The 18,560-nt window shown below is 38.8% G+C and overlaps 1 protein-coding gene across 3 annotated transcripts in view; it reads left to right on the top strand.

The window, feature by feature from the left end:
- ROBO2 (roundabout guidance receptor 2) overlaps positions 1-18,560 on the top strand; it is a 606,994-nt gene that overhangs the window by 573,010 nt on the left and 15,424 nt on the right. For 2 of the 3 annotated variants that reach the window (XM_066622390.1, XM_066622391.1), the window contains 3 exons: positions 2,925-3,136; positions 12,555-12,737; positions 16,235-16,405. In XM_066622390.1, coding sequence (XP_066478487.1) covers positions 2,925-3,136; positions 12,555-12,737; positions 16,235-16,405 — 566 coding nt within the window. The remainder of the gene's footprint in view (positions 1-2,924; positions 3,137-12,554; positions 12,738-16,234; positions 16,406-18,560) is intronic. The other variant, XM_066622392.1, reaches the window with a different exon arrangement.

Raw genomic sequence — 18,560 nt, 5'->3', positions numbered from 1 at the left:
GGGAAGTTGCCCCCTCCACAGATATGAACCTAATCATGCCTCTGCACATTATTTTAATTGGTGGAAAAGTCTTCCCACTAACTTCAATGGAAGAGTTTTTTTCTAATTAAAATAATTAAATAGCCATTGTTTTATAACAGGTTGATATCTTATGAGGACATGCCTGGAGATCTGTAGAATGCTGACTATTACATCTATGCAAAGCAGACCATGAAGGATGTTACTTGAAAATATATACAGACGAAAATATCGAATTACTGTTTTTTGTTATTCAAAGGAAGGAAGGGGAAATACCAAAGTAATACAAATGTGAAAGAGTCAGGCAGCTCAGAAACTCAAATAAGAAAGCACACACATTACTCCCCCCCCCCCCCCCCGCAACCACAGAAGTAGAAGGTTGCTGGATTTTTTTAAGGTGCAAAGGTGTCAATTTAAAGCAATAAAACCTTGGCAGCATGAGAAATAACAAAAATGTTAAGTAAAGCAAAACTAGCTGCTGAATGGAACAGTGCCAGTGCAAAAAGTGGGAATGTCCCATGACAAACAAAAGCCACAACTTACAGTGAAAATGTTGTTGTAGGTCAAAGAGGCTTGTATATATTCTCTGCTGATGCCAAAGCCAGCTGTTTTCCTTGGACAATTTTCAGTACTCCAACCTCGTTTGCAATCTGCAGCCAATCGACAGGGTGCTTAGGCCACTTCCTCCATGGGATACAGCTTGTTTATATAACAAGCCAGAAGCCCAAGCATCAGCTAATTTGGGTCTGGGTTAAATGTATAATTGTGCCAGGCAGGACACAGATGCATGGCCTGGCATGCTTTCAGCCTGTACCTTGCAGCTGTTATGCTTCCTGTGGTGGCATACAAACTGCAGGTGCAACTTTTGGGGTTAGTTAATACCATGAATCTCATTATGTACTCTGTGCTTTTTAGACTTTGAATTATGCACCACCGTACTCCCTATCTGATAAATTGACTTGCCTCAATACAGTAATATCATAAAAGAGCCTAAAATGCATTTTTGTTCATATAATGATATAATGCATGGCTTTATTGTAATTTTTTGGAAAACCTCTATTGCATTACTAGTAGTCAGGAATGCAAAAAAAACATGCTTATTGTACGAGCACTGAGTATACCCTTGATGGTCTAGAGAAGTTATGTTTGACTAAAGTTATGTGAGGCTTCTGTAGAACAGAAAAGATATGAGGAAGCAACTTCAAAAGACATGTTCTGTGATTCAGTCTCATAGGATACTTATCAGATAATAGAAGATAATTTTAGTTATGCCTTGAGGAGAGAGCAGTTATTATTAACAGTATTTATATACCGCTTTTCAACTAAAAGTTCACAAAGCGGTTTACAGAGAAAAATCAAATAACTAAATGGCTCCCTGTCCCAAAAGGGCTCACAATCTAAAAAGATGTAAAAGAATACCAGCAGACAGCCACTAAAACAGACACTGCTGGGGTGAGGTGGGCCATTTACTCTCCCCCTGCTAAAAAAAAGGAGCACTCACTTGAAAAAGTACCTCTTACCCAATTAGCAGGGCTTAGTTAGTTGTCCCTGAACAAGAGTTCTATGACTCAAAAATGAATCAGATTTTCTTGTACACCTGTGACATAGTACAGGTGGGGCCTCAGTATCTGCGAGAGAGCCATTCTTGGAACCCTCCTGATACTGAATATCATGGATAACGAAATCCATAATCTTCGCCCCCTTAAGCCCAGGAAGGCAGTGCCCATCTTCTCAATGCCTCTGCGGGCTTCAGAATGTCCCTCAGGAAACCGGAAGTGATGCTTTTTATGCCTTCTAAGACATTCTGAGGCCCAGGAAGGCCCTCCAGAATGCCTTAAAAAGCATAAAAACCAGAAGTGGCTTTTTGTTGCCTCTACGGGCCATTCTGAAGCCCCCAGTGTATGGATGTGTGCTGTGTCTCCAGGCTTCAGAAAGGACCCTTCGGAGGGCTTGGGTGGAGCCGTGTCTGGCTCAATGCCGGTCCAGGGGACCTGTCTGGAGCCAGATATTTGGATGGAAAATTTGCAGATAAACAGGCTCCACCTGTAATTCTTTCATACCTAAGCTGGGATCTTTCCTTCCTTCTTCCTATAAGTCAACAACACATGTGGCTCCAACATGCACACTTGATATTTCAGTTAAGGTTTCTTGTTTAGTGTGTTCATTGTAGCTATTCTCACAACAAAGTATGAGGCTGTATTTATTTGCTCTGTGATCTGAATTATCCCCATAATTTTGGTCAAGTAGATGAAACATTAATCCAGTATTTGTATCACTGTAACAGAATTGGGATATAAATGTTCCATTTGCTTTAGCTGTCATGTAGCTCTCACTCTGCTTAGAATAAGATTAAAAGGAAATGCCATTTTCTTGCAGTACAGTCCAAATGATGTGGGTTTTGGCCTGTGCATCAGACTTGACCTTTCTAGATTCATACTCATAAATGCATCCAAAATAGATTCCGAGATTTACTTCTTTGTCTCTCTGGAATTGTCGCTCCTATAGTATTCATGTTTCTAGCATTACTTTAGTTATAAAACCCTTTGTTCATTTTTTCTGAGTTTAGCTGATGCACACCATAGCAATGGCCATAATAAGTATTGGCTGTACCATTGAAGATTGTCATGTGCATAGTCTTGTTTCAGAGTTGACCCAAAATCCTTCAAAAGTGGACTTTGTACCCCTACAACATATCTATTTCACTAGTTTTTGTGAGAAACAGCCGGCAAAACACATAGGGTAGAAGCCATTCAAAGTCAGCACATTTAAGTCAGCTTAATTTCCAAAGGAATATTTAAGCATGTACTTAAATCTCACGCAATGAGAATATAAGGGACGTCAAAGAGCTTAACATTTACTAGGTCATGTTTCTGGTTTAAATATATGCTTTGTCCCTTTTGTTCTAGGCACATTCAAAGCAATAGTCAGCCTCCTCAGACCCCAGTTCCTCCATTAGGATATGTGTCTGGAACATTAATATCAGATTTGGAAACAGATATTCCAGAGGATGAAGATGTGGATGATGTTGAAGAAGAGGGTATAGACATCACACGGCCACTGAGAGGACTAGAACATACTCCAGGCTCCAGCATGGACAATCTAGACAGCTCAGTGACAGGTAGGCAAACAAAAGTAATAGTGAACCTCAATTGCAAATGTGTCAAATATGTCATAAATAATTTTAAGGGCATTTTATTCTGCTATTTCTGTTGCATTAAAATGTGCTAATATTCAGCACAACAGTTAAAGAAGGATTTGAAAATGCTTTTGCTTTGCTGCAAATGATAAGAAAATTCATGAATTTTAAAAAGCTTTAAAGACATGAAAGAAAACTCAATTATATCCCAGCTTTCATGGAAAGTTCGTTCTACTGGGGAAGCAAGTCCATTACACAGGGGAGGGAAAAAAGAAGCTCAGCTTAAAAATATAAATATATTTTGTATCTCAGGAGCAACATGAAAAGCCAGCATTATCTAAAAAAGGTTTCTAGATGGGGGGGAGCTGTGTTAAAGTGATGAACACAAGAACATAAAAAAGACTTCATTCTGAATACCCTCAGCTGATCATCCCGGCATTTAGTGGCAGAATGAAGAAATTTATACAGGGTTATATGTTTGTTTTGTGCCCACTTCATACCTTCAGATGTCATCTTTGTACCTTTTCAGCCAAACACCATTTAATGAGACACCTTTTTCTATATGGTTTCTTATTTCTTACAGAGTTAGAAAAGTTAAATAGATTTGTCAAAGTCAAACCTAAAAAAGCTAAGCCTGACCACAAACCGAACTGGTCATAAACTGACTGTAAGTGGAAGACACTTAGGCAACCATTTCATTTTGTTAGAAAGTGGTGTTTTTACATGAATATATGACCTTGTTCCTCACCCTAATCAGACTATCATTCTCACTGATGTTGGACCTGTACCTAACGTACTGTATCTAGTTCAGTTGAGGTCTGTTAAAGCCCAAGCATGCATGGTCTATATAGCTCATTAAAATTATTGTCCATCTCTTCAGTCATTGGTCTTTATGGGACAATACTAATTTCCGAATATATCTTCAGGATATTTCTGTTCACCAAAGCCATACTACATTGCCTCTTAATTTTCACAGTTCTTCTGTGTACCTTATGTGTTGTTTTGAATATTTTACAACCTTATCTAAATGCTGCAGCTCTGAAAACATATTGTAGTTTCCACTGTGAGAGATGGGAATATGACAGTAATGAAGCATCAGTACCTCTAATTTCCCGCTTTCTCTCTTGGTGAATAAAAGGAACTACTTCTTTATCCCACTTTCCTGTATCCCACTTCTCTGCACGCTGGGGCCAGACAGCACACTAAGCTAATTAAGATTTAAGAACTGTAACTCAGCTGTTGTGACTCTACAGCCAATGAAAGGCTTTCAAGAGTTACATTTTTGTCAGCACAATCCTCTGCATATCTACTCAAGAGCAAGGAAGCAACCCTATGATTCCGGAGCATCTTTTCAAAGTGTGTGGTTGAAGTCCATTTTCAGGGTACAGGAGGAGTTAATTGCACATCTTGATTTGACATATCTGAGATTTTGGGTGTTCTGAATGGCCCAGTCTCCATAAGCAAAGTAATATCCCATTCACTTTCTGAAATATGCTTATTTAATTTGAGTTGCTCTTTATTTGGACAGTTTAAATGAGCAGTTTAATCTGAACAGCAGCATTGGTTTTCACTTCAGTAACAGATCAGAGACAGCTCCTTACTTCTCGTGAATGAAATGTATTGTGCAGTACTTCTGCATTTATTGGGTTCACTGTGAAAATTGCAGGCAAAATCCAAGAGCAGCTCAGAGTTACAGGTGGGACCTTGGAATCCACTGCTTTGGTATCCACTGTTTCAACTCACCACTGATACTGAAATCCACCTTTAAATGACTTCTAGCAAGGAGAAAAGCACCTGAATCAAATTTCCTACATTTGTGCTGTTAAATAATTATAATTTCATTCAGTTAGATTCCATTATTCATCCACTCTAGTGGCTGAATGTGATAGAGTGTCTACACCTGTGCATTCTGGGGTGACAATAAAGGAACAAGAAACCTGGGAGTGGGTTTTTGAAGATATTTTTACACTGATTGGTTATCCACTGGGGGTTCCAGAACGGAACTCCCATGGATAATGTGGCACGACCTGTATTTCTCCATTATTATTGTTATTATTGTTATTGTTGTTGTTGTTGTTGTTGTTGTTGTTGTTGTTGTTGTTATTATTATTATTATTATTATTATTATTAACAGTATTTATATACCACTTTTCAACAAAAGTTTACAAAGTGATTTACAGAGAAAAATCAAATAACTGATGGCTCCCTGTCCCAAAAGGGCTCACAATCTAAAAAGATGCACAACACCAGCAGATAGCCACTAGAAAAGACACTGCTGGGGTGAGGAGGGCCAGTTACTCTCCCTCTGCTAAATAAAAGAGGAGCACCCACTTGAAAAAATGCATAAGCTGCATTTAGAAATGCATAAGCTGAGACCAGCAAAGAGTTAGGGACAAGTGGCATGAGTGTTCTGATAACATACATTCTTAAACATCACTTCCTCTTCCCATTATGATCCTTTCACTGGGCAGCCTGTTCCAGGAAACTCGCAGGCAAAAGGACCCAGGTCTGTCCTGCCCCTACAATTCCATATACAGACTGTGGTGAGCTGTGCTTGTATCCATCCTTCTCAGTCAACACAATTCATTCACTCACACAGTGTGGCCCTGCACATTGCCTTCTGCTTCTGGCAGGTATTCTTGATGGCATCAGAGATATGCAAATGGGGCAAATAAGGTATAGCATACAGAAAAGCTCTTGCAAGTTATGGAATTGGAACCTTTAATGCTTGATCTGTTTAATGTAATTGGAAACGTTAGGGTCCTATTTAAGGTCACAAAAACTTTATGAAACCAACTTTTTGTGACTGATAAAGAACAGGCATTTAAAAGCATAATTAGAATGGATTCTTCGCGAGAGGTACTATGGGAAGCCATCTTTGGATCAAAGAAAGTAAAATTCCTGCTGTCATTACTACAGGAAGCAGATATGGTTGCAGAGCATAATTGCATATATGTGAAGTAATAGACTGTGGAGGAATGGGCTAAAAGAAGAATGTAAGAATGCAAAATGACACACATTGTTAATGTTGGATAATTAAACTTTGACCTAAACTGATCATATATCAGTAACAAGATTCCAATTAAAGTTAAATATTTAAATATGAGATGGAATTTTTATGTTTATATGCTTACATTTTCCTTGCCAGAGCAGCTTTAATAAACAAATGTAAGTGCGCTCTCTCTCTCTCTCTCTGTACACACATACACACACATATCTGACACATAATAGATGCAAACATCATCAAGGCGCATGTATAAACATTAATGAAAAATGAATTTATGCCACTTAGCCAAATTTATTTCTGTTTGAAATTTCAATCTTTTCCTACAATCTTTTTTCCTCCTACACATTGCTGAAAGGCACAAAATTTTCTCAAATTTATTCAAGCTGTTAGCATGCACATAGAACATTAAGTAGTTGTTCAATGTTGCTGAGCAGTAAAATACTATGATAAAGTGGCATCTTGCTGTGCCTCCATTACATCTTCAGCACTAAAATTAATTTATGATCAGTCATCAATTCATTTACATGTCGTTTTATGCTAAATCCATCCTTGCTGATGAATGCACATCCCTAGATCCATTAAGCTAGAGTAAAATCTGTGCTTTATAATATGACCCTGCTAATTGTTGCATTACCATTTTTATGAGATACGAAATCTAGCAGATTCCTCTTTTCAGAACACTTAGTTCAACTATGAGCACCTTTTTTCTACTAAATGAAATTTGCCAAACTGCCTGTACCATAAAATGCATGCTTGGTAAAAAAAAAAATTAAAATATCAGGCTGCTTTTCCCTATGTTGTGTGGGCACACACTGCTGAATTATAACATCAAGGTCCAATTCTAATATACAGCTGTCCCCCATATCCAAGGATAGGCTATCTGCAGTTTCATTTCTCTGTGGTTCTCTGAAGTCCCCCCATGCCCATTACCTTAGTTTTTCTTTATTTTTATTTTTTTGCTTAATATAGGAAAAATTTCTTGCATTACACAGAAATGAAACATGAAGGCACGGAGCCTGCATGCTAGAAGACAGTTCCTGTTTCCTGTTAACATTCTGGTTGTGTCCCTCTAGCATGCAGGCTGCCTGCCTGCATGTTGCATTCCTGTGTTAAGGAAGAAACTCTTTCTGTATTAAGCAAGAAAATAAAAGAAAGTGAAGAAAAATGAAGGTAATGGACATGGGGGCGAACCTGTACAGTCTTTTATGTAGAGTCCCCCTATATCCACAGAGGGGCTCGGAATGGAACCTCTGTGGATATGGGGGACACACCATCCTTTGTAGGGGGCATGATAGTGGCACTGTTACTTGGGCACTGACATAGCAATAACTTCTCAGGGATGTAAAGCAAAGAGTGCAAATCCTTGTCATTGATTCTGATACCATTGTGTTATGTGACTAATGTCGGTACAGTGTTTTTTTAAAAGGTAGTTGGTTATCTTCCAGAGCCAAATCATTAAAATACTTCATAAAATTCACAAACAATGTTTAAATAACATTTAACAGCAATTTAATGACAACTAGTCTGGTAAGGTTCCCAAATGAACAGATATTCTTCTTGGTTTCAGCATTAATACTTATCTCCAAGGTAATATGGTTTCCATTTTGTTTACTCAAATTTGGCTCTCTGAAGTTACTCAAGATCATATTAAAAGTAAGTTGAAGATACAGGTTGAGCCTCAGTATTCGTGATGGTTCCGTTCCCAGAACTCAGTGGATGGCAAAAATTGCATTAAAAGCAAATCCATTTAAAAAAACAATGTGCCTTTGCTAGGCAATTTAAAAACAGCCATGCTGACCTTTGTGATGTAAGACAGAGTCATTAAGCAGACAGTTCATCAATCAGTCTCTCTCCAGGTGTTTAGAAAGGCTTTACTTTGAGCCAGCGACCCCTCCCTTCATCCAGAGCACAGGGAAAAAATGCAAAGTGATTATCATTCTTTCATGTGCTTAGGGAGAAAGGAGGGGTCCCTAGACTTGGAGTAAAGCTATTCTATGTGCCGGGACAGAGAATGATTGATGGATTGTTAGCCAGTGGCCCTCTCTTGCATTAACGAGGCTATTGTTACATGACTTATTTTCCTTTAATTTAAAGGGCCCTTCTCATTGCATTGAGATAAAACTGGGGGTGAAAAATCCATGGATAATTAGGTTATACCTGTAGTCTTTTCTAAAGTAACCCATTGGCAGCAGAAAACTGATGGTCACTGCCAACACAGAAATTGTTCAGAAGTGCTAGCAGAGTTGAATTTGTGTGCATAGAGACCCTACAAATCTTCCTGTTGATTACAATAAGAAGCATTTCAAACTATAGTAGATTTGTCTTATACTTGTCTTGTCTTACTGTATTATACATCAGGGACCTAATTGTATAAAGGAATTATTCTGGTTTCAATTCTGGTTCTATTATAATACATCATCCTTTCATAAATAATGTTTACTGAATTTAATAAATAGCAAAATTCAGACAAAAATGCAAATCACATATATCTTTTCAGGCCTATTAAGAGTAGACACTTAGAGGAAAAAGGGATAATCAGTTAAATGAATGTCAAGCTTGTTAGCTTCCTGGCTTTTAAATTTAAGAGAAAATGAAGTTTAAAAATTTAATTATGAATTATACTGATTTTTAGAATTTGTTATACATGGCAGGCTAAGTATAACTGAGGCTGAATTTGACTGGCTGGTATTAATACTACCAATTCTGATTGTAAGTATTAATTTAGTGTACATATGAATAATACTGCTTTTCAGGTTGAACATTCAGAAGATACAGTTAAAACAACTGGTGCTCAAAAGAGAGAGAGGTGTATGCATCTGTTTTTGTGAGTTTGTTAGCTGGAAGGAGATACTAAATATGAATAAAGATAATAGTTATCCTTTTTACTACCTGTAAAACATCTGGTAATACTAAATGCAGTATCAAACATTTGAGTCCTCCCACATTTCCTCTTTTCTTTATAACTTTCTGATTGCTTCAGCACCTTGAATATTTTATGGAAAAGAAAAACTGAATTAAGCTTTTCAAATAGCTGATTTTGTCCTAGATAAAGTGCTTACTGCTGCTTTCAGCAGGAGAAAAAATTACAGCTGGCAGAAAGCATGGAAATTCAAACAAGCTCTTGGAAAATAGAGTGAGCTACATTGTATGGAAAAAGCACCTGCTTACAGCTGATTTCATTGCATTTGAAAAAAAAGGCACAGCTGATTAGAGGGGAAAAAATGTCATTACTTGTTCTACTGTTGGAACAATTTCTGTAACAAAATTATATCCAGAGTTGCCTAAACTCAGTTTTAAAACAAAATTAGGAGTTCTCCCTTATCTCTAGATCTTATGTGAAATAACAGCCCAATCCTATTAGTCCCCCCTACCGATACAGCAGCGCCAAAATGGTTTTCACTGCAATTGTGAAAGTCTCCTCTTGGGAACAATAGTTTCCTTACCCAGGGATAAATCTTTGTAGCATTAGGAGTCTATTCAGACTGTACTAGCTAAATAGATGGCACAGGCCCACATGGATCCACACCGAAGGATTGGGTTCAGGAAGACAGGATTTAGTGGCTGCTGCTGCCCACTCAATTTGTCTGATTTAGTTGAAGATGAAACATAAGAGACTTACATTGAAATGGCTCGTTCTTGAATTTGATAGCTCATGGTGAATTTTCACAATTATGGCATGCTTGCTCCTACTGCAGTTAATTATAAATTAATAAATGTAATTATTTACAACAATAAGTGGTGATTTTTATACACACACACCCCTAGGTATCGAGAAGTCACTAGAAAAAAGATCAGGAAAATCTAGTTTTGGCCCTACTAATTGGCTGTCCTGCATAGCACTGACACTTTACAGTGAAGTATTGTAGTTTTGACTATGGAATTAACTGTATCTATAAACATCAAGTTGTTTATACTATTACATTATAGTAGCATCCTTCAAAAAGTATAACAACAATATTGTTCAGCTGGTAAATTTAGGAAGGAACAAATGTCTTGTGCTAAGGTTAGGAACATACAGTTGCTTCTTAGTTTAGAGCCGCAAATGTAGTTGCATAGTTCATTTGTATAAACTGCATATTTTAGAAAAAATTGTAGTATCTAATCACACAGACAGGAATATGCATTAAAAGGTCAATTATCAACGTTCTCATTAAGAATTTGTGTTATTAATATGCAATTTAGGGCGCAATCCTAACTTGTGGTGAAACAGGCAGGCCAGTGTGCCTGCACTGTATCCAATGCAAGTTTCAGGCAGCCAGAGACTCAGCCACAGGCAAGGCGAAACATTTTCCCTTACCCCGGGAAGAGCCACTATAGTCCCAATGGGGTTACTTGGATCCATGCCACAAATCCTAGAAGCCTGGGACTGCCCTGGACTGCCTGGGAATGGGGGTCAGGATCTGGGATAACTGCCAGATCCTGGCCCCGCCTTCCATTCCCTGCCTGCCTGCCCCCCAGGAACAACCGCCGCCTGCCCTCCTCCACCCCAAAAGGCTGACACAAACTTACCCTGCCATGGCTGGATCCGTCATGGGAAGACCAACGCAAGTCCCTTGCGCTGACCTCTCTGCAGTTGCTTTATGGCACATTTGCAACAATGTTGGGCCCACCTTGCATTGGCCCACCTTGACTTTAGGATTGGGCCCTAAATGTCATAGACTGTAATTCAAGGATGCTTCAAGGATGTGTGGGAAGAAAGTGGTCAGTACTTTGCTTTTGGGTGTGTGTGTGTGTGTTTTAACTGCACGGTTTTCTCCTTAGTAGGGGAAACTGCTGTGACAAAAGCAGCAAAGTTCAAGCTGTAGGTTCAGATCTCGCCCATGTACGTTGGCCTCTTTTGAGGCTGGTCATCATAGATCCCATTTTTCCCACCTATATATCTCAGTTTAAGTGTGATTGTTGAACTATTTTAACATTCATAAGACTCAGTTTTTTTAAACCAATCCACATGGTCACTTGGTGCTCAAGTTCATTAAACAAGGTTTGTTTTAATTAGCTGTCCTGAGATATTGTATCCATCTAAGGTAATGTGTTTATCATTTTTATTTACTAGTCCCAGTAGCTCTGCTTCTTCTATGCGTTCTGTACAAAAGCCTTTATATACTTGTTTTTAGATTTAAAATTGGCCTTTCAAAAGAGTTTCTTTTCCAATATGCTTGTACTGATATCTTGGCTTACCCACATCTGCCTGTGTCAGGTAGAATCCATTTGGAAAGTAACAGTTTTATACGTGCCTTTGGCAAACAGAATCAAATTGTCACTCTCTATTGCGCTTAACTCACTTTCTGCCTGTCAGATATCTGTAGATGTTTTCAGTTTCTGTTCTTACATTTTTAAGTATACGAACTTACATTATTACAGCCTGCCACTGTCCTGATGACTCCTGTGCATCAGAGTATATTATTTGTCTTGGCAAACTTATTGACACACAAACTACTTCCTTTCTCTTCACATGAAGTGGGCCTTTCTGGAAGTCCTTTTTGGGTTTTTATGTTTCCATTTTTAGTGTGCCCAAAATAACATTTGTAAGCAATATGGCCTAGAAAACAATATGAGGTTTAAAATCACTGCAGTTTAGACTTTACATATTCTGGTGATCAGGTGATGTGGCATGGAAACAAAATTTCATCTGCTGCAGCATATTTCAGTCCTATAGCACTACTGATGGGCAACCTAATGAATCTCAAATTTCCTCCTCTTCCAGAGTTCACATATGCAGGAACTCACTATGTGCATAGTGGCACATGCAGTGCTCTAGATCTGTGCTCTTGTGTGTCATGACAAAAGGCTGCAACATACCGTACAAGTGCATGTATCGTTTTGCCACTGGCTGGCATATATTTTAAATAAGTGTTAAGGTTATGTATCTGAATGTATACTTTTATACAAACCTTCAGTGCCTTATTTGGTATAATATACTGTCAATCTGCCAACCCGATGTGTCGGTGTGTCAGAGTTACATTTCATTGTCTTCTTCCAAAATTACTTCAAAACAAACTTACTTGTGATACAAGTCTGGTTTTAATAAACAGTGAAATGTACTAGTAGAATATCCTTCTTAAAAATCAAAAGACAGAACACTAGGTAAATGTTTAATAAAAGACAGGAAATTCATACTTTTTGTATATTATGCCTGGAAATGCTGAATTCATGCCTCTATATAAAATAGGGCCAATTTCTGAACTCCTCTTTTGATTGAGATTCCAATCAAGGGATAGGATAGAACATAACACAATTTTCAGTTGAATATGTTTGATTTTTTAAATACCAAATTCTTCAAGCTGAGTTGGGAGGTGGAGGGAAAAGGAGGATTTGAATACTCCTTTGAACTTTAGATAAACAGTTAAGCTATTTAATGTGTACAACTCACTAGCCCCCTACATTTGTTTTTAGGTTCACTTGTAAATGGATGGGGTTCTGCGTCTGATGAGGACCGTAACTTTTCTAGTCATAGATCTAGTGTAGGTAGTTCCTCAGATGACTCCATCTTTACCAGCGGCAGTTTTGCACAAGCTCTGGTTGCAGCAGCAGATAAAGCTGGGTTTAGGCTGGAAGGAACCAGCCTATCAAGAACAGGTTTGTAGACTCAAAGCCAATGCTTTTTGCATGATGCTGAGGTTTTTCCCCTTTTTTCCCTTCCCCTATCCTTCAAAGCAAAATAAAATCTCAAAAAGAGTATGTTTAACATGCATGTAATAAAATCAATGGAGTATTTTTGCCCATTTTAATCAAAAAGGGACACATTGTCAAAGGAAAAAACAAAGCAATACAGATTTTTCTATCACTGTCTTTACTTTGGTATGTCACTCAGTTCTGACTTCACTATAGATTTACTACCACGTACTACATTTTAATATTGCCTCAAGGAGACAACTAATTTTGCTGTGCAATTTTTAATGATTTATTATTACCAAAACCTTCTCACAATCAATGATATTTCTTGTTAAGAACTGCACACACAGCTTTTCTCTCCATTACTGCTTCTCTCTTGCCAAATGTATTTTCTGGGAAGACTCTGTAAGCATGGGGTGAACTGGTGAAAGTTTATCACTCTAACAACGCAACGGTTTAACAGCCTTATAAAATGGTTGCTTTTTAAGGCACTTAACCCAATCATTTATTATATTTGACTGCAGAATTATAATTAAAATTGTATCAGTGATAGCTTCAAGTTAAATGCAATGCTTTGCTAAAATAAAGCAAATATCAATTTTGGTCTTCCAAGTGATGTCAGAGGTAGAAACCTTATTTTTCTATGGTCATTCCCCCCCCCCCAAAATAATATGAGTAAGTACACCATGGTATTAAAGCAAAATATGCATGTGCTCAGATTCATGACATTTAAAAATAGCTTTAAAATAGACATTAAAATAGCTCATGGACAGCAGATGATTATTGAGGAAATTAGGCAAAATTGGGACAGTAGTTCAAGGCTACTCTTGGGCTGGTTTATACATTACAGCTGTCACATGTCAGCCCCTGTAAGTTGCTTCACCTGGTGAGTGGTGTTATGTGATGAGCTACCTGTATGCAGTGGCTTATCACATAGGTCAATAACTTTCAACTGCACTACTGCAATAGCATGGTGAAACAGATCTATCTATATTATTAGTTACTGCTCATGATTATCACTTAACAGTGGTCATGGGGAGTCGTTTAACACACTTCCATCATATGGTGGCTGTAAAGTTTGAATCCTGTCAGTTTAAATGTATTGCTTCATAAGGGTAGCCTTTTTAGTATTCAATAAAGGCTCATCATTCCAGGCCCATTTTGTTCCAGGTGCATTACAGTGTGATCAGTCATTTCCTTCAATGATAGATCCTCTATATATCCCTAGTAGAGTTATGCAGCTCTCCATTCATCTTTGGGCCCTGATATACAGGCTTCTCCCACAAATAATCACTAGTGTCTTGTATGCCAGCAGAAAGAACAGTGCAGGTTTTTTTAAACTATTATTGTTGTGTTGTTCCATATATTTATATAGCACTTTTCAACAAAAACAGTTCACAAGGCAGCTTCCAATCAGTTCTCATTATCCGCTAGGATTAGGTTCCTGGAAAACCTGGTGGATACCGAAGTAGTAGATACTAAATCATTGACCCTATGGGAAAAATAGAGTTAGGTTCCAGGGGACACTCTTCACCACACACTTTATGAACCTGAATCATGAAGTCTATGGGGCTGGGTGATAGCAAGGGCTCATCAACATCTCCAACATCTGATGCGTCTTCTCTGCTATCCCTTGACTCACTGAAGGTTGCTGGCCCAACAACGTGCCTCAGAGTTCAACAGTGGGGAGGGGGTTGCTTCACCCATCTTTCTTCTCCACCTGTCTCTTGACTCCTCTGGGTTTGCCCCAGCTGCAGATCAGCCCTCAGGTAGCCTTCCAGAGATCTCTCATCATCGGCTCTCATCATCACCAGGGTTGTGGGGCAAGTGTGGAAGCAGACACAAATGTGTCTGTCAGTTCTCCACAGGCCAATACCAGTGCCCATTTGATGAGGAAAATTGACCGAATCCAGACAACTTTCTGTCAGTAGTATAATCGACTAGAAAGCGCCCCCCCCCCAGTGCACCAGCACAGTATTTGCAGGTAACAAGAACAGAGTTGCAGATGAGTGGTAGGTGGCAATTCTGCCCCTCATGGCTAAGCGAATTCACAAATAGTGAATTCACATATAGAGAACTGACTGTAGGTAGCAATTTTTTTTAATTGTATCATCTCAGAACACTTACAATTTAAAAAAAAAAGTTGCAATGGAAACACTGACAAACAACCACCAGAAAAGATGTTATAAGGGTGAACAGACAGTTGCTCTCCCCCTGCATTTAGCACTTAGGGGAGCATGGAAAAAGAGGTCTTTATAGATGCTATATGGTGATTCTTCCCCATGTGGGAAGAGATGAATTTTGACCTCTAACTGTTCCCTATGTGAAAAATAAAACTTTGCAACTTTAGAGAAACTTGTATATATGTTTCTATTGGCTATGTGTGGTGCCTTCAGAATCTTGCCTAAATCACACCTTCACAACATTTCCAACATGTACAAATTATCTTGTAGTGACATGAATTTTTTTAAATTTCCTCTTGTTTATCTCTTTAATATAGATCACAAATTAAAGAATCTATACCTAGTCTGGATTTAGAATGTGTTTTGATCACATGAAACATTGAGTTAATAAGAGTTAACAGAGATATTTTGATGAGAAAAATGGAAAGAAATAATAATAAATCTAAACTTCCAGAACGGAAGGGGACAGGATAATTTTAAGAAAATAGATTGACTAATTTATAATAGCATACAGGAATCTTAAGAATACTTTAACCATATGTTAGCTGCCAATAAATTCATGGATTCTGGTTACACAAATATGTCTTCCCGTGGATTTGAAATAAGACTCTAATAAATACGTGTTAAAAATTATGTACCCGTAGTAGACAACATAAATGTGTAGAATAGACACACAAAACAGTGTAATAATGTATGTGTTACAGAGATCAGTGTATATAATAACGAAAAGAAAAATACTATAAAACCCAGAGAGAGAGAGAGAGAGAGAATCATTTCAATTTAACAAAAACAGCAAATTTAGTTTAGTATAATCAATGCATATTTTTAAAAAATGCTGGCATACATGATTAGCAGACAAGGCAGTGGATCATTATCTGTCAAAAGTGTTCTGTTTTATTAATTAATAGCTACCTTCCATAATATTTTATGAAAAATAAAATATTTGAATAAAATATTTCCATATAAGTATTAATTTACGCGCACTCAGAATAATGAAATGTGAAGATCCATTACTGTTCTTAAATGGTTTGGACCCCAGAATAAACAAGGTGCCATCTTACAGAAGATGGGCCCAATCCTATCCAACTTTTCAGCGCCAGTGCAGCAGGAATGCAGCCCCGGGGGTAAGGAAACAAATACTCCCTTACCTTGAGAAGGCTGATTGACATCTTCTATTGTTTGTTATTTGCTTTAAATAAAACTGAATAATATTAGAGAAGGCACAAAAGATCAATTGAATCATGACTGAAGTAACTTCTTAATTTCAACTTTTTTTAGGCAAACCATATTCTTCCTCTCAGAAGCCTCGACCAACCAGCCCATTTTCTACTGACAGCAACACAAGCGCTGCCCAGAATCAAAGTCAAAGGCCTAGGCCTACCAAAAAACACAAGGGAGGTAGAGTGGACCAGCCTCCATTGCCTCACCGTAGGGAAGGGATGACAGATGGTAAGTTCCAGGTTTGAAGTAACTTTCATGGTGATCACAAAATGGTTCATCCCACCATAGTTCTCTGCATAACATAAAAGGTTTCTTTAAGCAACATTTGATGTGATTAACTGGTTGTTTGCCACAGTCAACTCAGCAGAGTCTCAAATGGGCAATGCTGATGTTAGACCTGCAATGTTTCATTGCTTAATATGTTTGATTTCAATCTGGGTTAGTTTTATTCTTTATCCACAATGGGAGGCACAAGATATATCATACAGTTTGTATGCACAGGTCTGAATGGAAGAACAGATTTGGATTTTGGATTGTCTTGTTAAAGACTTGCATGAAAGGTAAGGGATCAGGAAACGCTTGTATCCTTTTTAGTATTAGTGTGTCATTTCCTGTCCTTAGGAAAAGCTAGTCAGGCTTTGAGCAAATTTTCATATTGCACGTTCCTTAAAAACTGCATCTTCAGATTGAAGGAAGCTATGCAATTCTCATTTCCTCACAAGCTCTGTGCATATGGCTAGCCAGCTTTCAGCAAGGCAGTTATATGTGCACATCTCTGATACAATCAGAAGTTACTGAGTAAGGCTGTGGCTGCTGTAGCTTCCACTCCATTCCTCCACCCGTCCTTTTGCTCATTGTTCTCACCCACCTGCTTTACTCAGAAGCTTGAGATTTGCTGTACCATAAGCAGTGTATGTTTATGGGGGGAGGAGGGTATAAACAAACCAGTATAAAAAGAGGGTCAAGGGTGCTTGCAATATTAACGATAGTCACATACATTTAAAGACATAGGCAGGGACAACTCAGCCGTGATGCTAACTGAAATGACATGTAGTGGCTGGAGGGGGTGGTGAACTGCCCTTCACCAAATGTCTGCCCTATATTCCCCTCCAGCCTATGACCCATTCAACCACCTCACTGAGAATAAGTGAGACGAGAATTGGGACAGCAGTAACCCACTTCTTCATCCAGTGGCACTGTCATGAGCAGTCTCAATACCTGGTACCACAGGAAAAAGCAGCATGATGGTCCTGTTTTTTGACAGGCACAAGCAATCAAACCAGGGTCACCTTCCCCCACTTCTTCCATGCCTAGAAGGATAAGAAGGAGGCAGAGGGAGGGCAACCCCTCAATTCCCCTGACCTCAAGCTCTGCCACTTGCTGCTTCATATCCAGTTTTTTCTTAAGGTGCATAGGCTAGGTAGATCATGCTGTGGGCACTCCTAGCATGCTCTGCTCAGTCCATGGTTTGGGAAAGTTGCAGGCATTACAGTTGAAGATAAGAGCTCAGCCATCCTGTCCTCTTCATATCCTTTCTCATAGCCCAACCTGGTTTAAATGAGAGCTGAGCACACTTGCAAAGACTACAGGAAAAAGAGTGGGAAATTGAACATCACTGCAATTGCCTTGCCTGCACTGAAACTGAGGAGGTAAAGGAATGCCCCTCCATGCAAGGATGGCAGCACTGGGGGAGGGTTGCCTTGGCTGCCACTGCCCCTTGGACTGAGTCTCAGCATAGTCCTTATATTCATCTGAGAACTAGGAATTCTAGAAAACCAGGATCACCTATTACTAAGAACAGGTGATTAGAATACTCAGTGCTTTTTTGTAAACAAAAAAAAAAAAGGTGCAGGAACTCACAACTTGTTAATCTTTTATTTATTTATCCCATGCATGTATACTCAGAAGTAAGTCCCATTATAGCCAATGGGGCTTACTCGCAGGAAAGTGTGGATAGAATTGTAGCCTGAGAGCCTAAGCCTATGCGTGCCTACTATATTATGCATCCCATTATATTAAATGGGGCTTACTCCCAAGGAAGTGTGAACAGGATTGTAGCCTGAGTTCCCTTGGGATTAGACTGCCAACTTTTTCCACCAGCTCTTACTCCAGTGGTGTTTATCAGCAAGGGTAAGCTTCAGCAGCTGGATTTCTACATATCAACCTGCTGCTAAAGCTTTGCACACTAGCAGCAGATCGGTTTTGCTGGCTAGTTCACAGTGGCAACTGGTTGACCAGTAAGTGTGGGGACTTCAGGCTGTGATCCTAGCCACACTTTCCTGGGAGTAAGTCCCATTGACTCTAATGGGACTTACTTCTGAGTAGTCATGTCTAGGATGGGGCTCTGAGGCTGCAATCCTACCCACACTTTCCTGGGAGTAAG

Source organism: Tiliqua scincoides, chromosome 3, assembly GCF_035046505.1.
Source record: "Tiliqua scincoides isolate rTilSci1 chromosome 3, rTilSci1.hap2, whole genome shotgun sequence".
Lineage (NCBI taxonomy): Eukaryota > Metazoa > Chordata > Lepidosauria > Squamata > Scincidae > Tiliqua > Tiliqua scincoides.
This window is presented reverse-complemented; position numbering and strand designations above follow the sequence as displayed.